The following is a 4145-nucleotide window of genomic DNA, read 5'->3' on the forward strand; positions in this document are numbered from 1 at the left end:
CTTCGGTTTTCCTCTAATATTACATGTTATATATGTGGGAACTGTTACCATGCTGGGAACCTCTGGTTCTCACCCATGCAAATTTTGTGGTTTTCAGATGCAAGACGTGAGGTTTCTCACTGAAGCATGCTGGAGACTTCCGGATTAGCGAAGATCTTTTGTTCTTGGGACTCTGTCTTGGTTTTATGTTTTCTCTTGGATACTTTTATCTTCATTAAATAATACAAATTGTGATGACTCCTCTTATATGAGGTTTGGAGAATAGGTTTTCTGTATTTGTGTCCCTTTGGGTTTCCTTTGGGGTTTCATTATTCTATTATATGTATATATTGCTATGCTCGGATCGGTTATCTTCGCAACCGGATTTTGAGTCTTGATATTCCTGTTTTTGACACTCTTTTATATATATATATAATCTCTTGTTAGTTTATTCTTGTTCGCTACGTTATCAATCGGAGTGTTGCGCTTTTCGAGTTATAATTTTTTATGTTACCCTTTTTCTTCAAAGGCTCCTAGTTATAAATATCATTCATACTACTATACGTACTAAATTTTTATTTTAGAGGTCGTAATACCTTATCATCTCTAAATTATAACTTAAGTATAAGACTTTGTATGGTAGAGTGTTACACTTAGAACTGTATCCTCCTATAAATCCTATAAATCAAAAGTGTCTTGTTCGATTTACTAAGGATCCAATTTTGTCTCTTTTTTTTAGTAAAATCGAATTACCTTATTTCAATTTACTAGGTCATATGTTAAATCAAATTGGTATGATTTGACTTTTATGTAAATGACTAAATCGAGTTACAGTAATTCGATTAATATAGATATGGGGCAATTTACCAAATTAAAATGATTGGATGAAAGCTTTACCAAATTACAACATTTGGAATTTGGTTACCATTTTGCGTTGAATCCATTTATATAGAAACCGTGGGAGCCAACCACGGATTCCAAATGCACATAAACCGTGGGAGGTAGGGAGGTTTTATGATCAAATCTTGTTGTATGTAAACCTTGGTAGGCAGCCACGGTTTACGTGAAGAGAATCTGAAGCATAAACCGTGGTAGGCAGCCACGGTTTATGAGTAAATGGTTTCAAACATAAACCCTTAGAGGCAGCCACGGTTTATGAGTGAGTAGTATAAATAGCAAAGCCGTGGCTGGTGAGGGCGGATCATTTGTGAGTTTTGTGAGTGAGGGGAAGGTTGGTGGGTGAGAAAAAAAAATTTTGTTAAGTTGCTGGTTTGAGAAGTTGAACCGGTTTATGGGAGAACCGATGGAGGAAGAAGACCGGCTGTACCGGTTAAACCGCGTTGCGCATGTGGTTGGATTTATCGACCAAGAGGTTGGTTAAACCGGCTTTTTATTATTATTTTTTGTTTAATGTTCTTATCATTAATGGTAAATGTTAAATTAATATTTTAACAGTTATAATAGAATTTTTTGCTGTTATCATGATAGTGAGTATTTTATATTTATTGAATTTGTAATTTATATTGTTGGCAGAAATAATTTTTTAGGTTTACGTGTTAGTAATATTGTTAGTGTTATTTTCTCTATTGTTGTTATGCTTAGGGTTTTTTGTTGATATTACTGTAAATTGTTGCTGTTGTTGTCTGTTGAGAGTTCGCTATCTTTATTTTTACAGCCTGCTAGGGTTATTAGTGGTGTGAGAAGACAACAGAATATGCCTTTACACGAGCGTATCATACCGTATCTAGAGACGGCGGGCTTATATCACTTGGCTAGGCTGAACAGTCAGTGGTTCTGGGTTGATGAGCCTCTACTTAGCGCATTCATTGAGAGGTGGCGTCCTGAGACCCACACATTTCACATGCCCTTTGGGGAGTGTACGGTCACCTTGGAGGACGTGGCCTATCAGCTGGGTTTACCGATTGATGGTGAGCTTGTGAGTGGGTGCCTTAGTGAGTTTGAGAATTTCATGGAAAATGGAAGACCGGCATGGGTGTGGTTCCGTGAGCTGTTTGGGGAGTTACCTCCGCAGAATAAAGTGAAGCAGATGACAGTGTGCTACACATGGTTCCATGAGCACTTTCGGGTTTTGCCAGCAGATGCTACTGAGGACATCGTGCGTATATACGCGAGGGCCTATATTATGATGCTGTTGTCATCTCAGCTGTTTGCGGACAAGAACGCCAACCGTGTCCACCTTCGCTGGTTGCCATATGTGGCGTCATTGGATGACTTGGGTAGATATAGCTGGGGCTCGGCCGCGCTGGCGTGGTTGTACAGATGTCTTTGTCGTGGAACAAACAAAAATGTTGTCAACTTGGCTGGGCCACTTCAGCTTCTACAGTCTTGGATCTTCTGGAGATTTCCTTGTCTGAGGCCAAGTGATTTCAACAGATTCGGGTTTCCACTTGCATTCAGGTAAAGAAATATGATGCTAGAGTTTGAAATTGTTCATTTACATGTCCCATTAGATGTTATGACATTCTTTTATTTGAACTTGTAGATGGGCTCAGTATCTACCGAGGAACGATGCAGTAGATCAGCGAGTGGTGGCTGCACGCCTCTCTTTGGATAGATTGCGTGTGCATGATGTGAGTAATTTACTTGTAGTTCATTCAGTTATGTTTTGCCTGTTATAGAATTTGTTTTACGTAAAGTTTCATTACGTGATGTAGATCGTGTGGGAGCCCTATTCCACTCCGGATGTCGCAGCTATTGTTCATCCAGAGATACTACTAGACCAGCACCGCAGGCTATGGACGGCAGTTACGAGTCTCATTTATTTTGCTGCGATTGAGTGGCACCAGGTGGATAGGGTTATGCCTCAGTTCGGCGGGGTTCAGCATCTCCCTCGTTTGGCTCTTAACATAGACTGGCTTCATGCGAAGGACGACAGGGGTGGAGATAGGTGGTTCCCCTCATATTATCGGGAGTGGCATGAGCATTGGCAGGATCGGCATGCCTCAGTTTTACCCGTTGACCGAGTTGCTGATCCTGGGCCATCAGCTGAATACCTGGACTGGTGGTGTCGTGTGGCGCACCGATTTCTATCCCCAGATATTGCATTTCAGGATCCCAGGCCTATTGTGTTGACTGAGGAGGCTCGCCATAGAGGGTCATCGCAGGCACCTCCTATGGTGCAGGTTGTCGACAGACCGGACAACCGCCGCGTGGACAGGCGTAGGCGTATCGGCACACGGACGACGGATCGAGAGTGGCGATGGCTGGCCGACCAGTTAGATGAGGGTCAGGGTGTTGGTGGTCAGGGAGGTGATGTTGATCATCGTGTTCCGAGACGTAGGGCCAGACGACATGGTCAGCGGGATGGTGGTGGACGTGCCCGTGGTAGAGGACCATCTGGAGAGTATCACATTGGTCAGGATGCTGTTGGTGAGGACGTTGGTGGTGTGGGCACAGGGATGGATCAGAGTACGTACGAGGTGGGGGGTTCTTCTCAGATGTTTGAGGTGGGGGGTTCTTCTCAGATGTTCGCCGACTATACTACGGCGGCCGTCGGTATGGACATTGATGATCCTGTGAGTCAGTCAGAGTTCTTCAGAGATATAGCAGACATCTTGGGAGAGGATGATGGCACTCATTATAGGCCACAGATGGATGAGGTACATTCACAGTTTGCCGAGCACCAGCCACATGTTCAGGATGTACAGCCAGGTTTGCCGGTTGACCTGAACGAGCCTGCGCCTTCACCATTGGACCCATGGTTCGCGTTGGGAGGTACCCCAGCTTCGGCTTTCAGCGTAGTTCCGCCACAGGCACAGGTGCCACAGGTGGATGAGAGACCACGGAGGGCTCGTCGTGCTCCTTTATGTGGCACTGGAGGTCACCTTATTGGTCAGTTGCAGGATGACGACAGTGACACGATCGAGGACTCTGATTAGTTAGCTATGTATTTCCCTTTTGTCTATGTCCTTTCTTTCGTTATGTACTTGGATTAATGTTTAAACATTTGTTATGCTTTCTGGTGTTGTATCTTAAATTGATGTATCCTGGTATTAAGTATGATTAATGATCTAGTCGTTTCTATTTTATTTGTCCAAACAAATACAACGACATTAACACTAAATTAGGCTTTCTTAATATACCAAGTCAAGAAACAAATATTCTTACAGGACGATACATAAACATATGACTAACAACAATGCTAC

The 4145-nt window shown here is 43.1% G+C and overlaps 1 protein-coding gene across 1 annotated transcript; it reads left to right on the forward strand.

Moving 5' to 3' along the window:
• The first annotated feature begins 1282 nt into the window (after positions 1 to 1282).
• On the forward strand, positions 1283 to 3878 carry LOC130939628 (serine/threonine-protein phosphatase 7 long form homolog). Its single transcript, XM_057867717.1, has 4 exons — positions 1283 to 1351; positions 1655 to 2397; positions 2483 to 2570; positions 2655 to 3878. Exons 1-4 carry the CDS (start codon positions 1283 to 1285, stop codon positions 3876 to 3878), a joined length of 2124 nt encoding a protein of 707 aa, XP_057723700.1.
• The last annotated feature ends 267 nt before the right edge of the window (positions 3879 to 4145 follow it).

Source organism: Arachis stenosperma, chromosome 7 (genome assembly GCF_014773155.1).
Source record: "Arachis stenosperma cultivar V10309 chromosome 7, arast.V10309.gnm1.PFL2, whole genome shotgun sequence".
Classification (NCBI taxonomy): domain Eukaryota; kingdom Viridiplantae; phylum Streptophyta; class Magnoliopsida; order Fabales; family Fabaceae; genus Arachis; species Arachis stenosperma.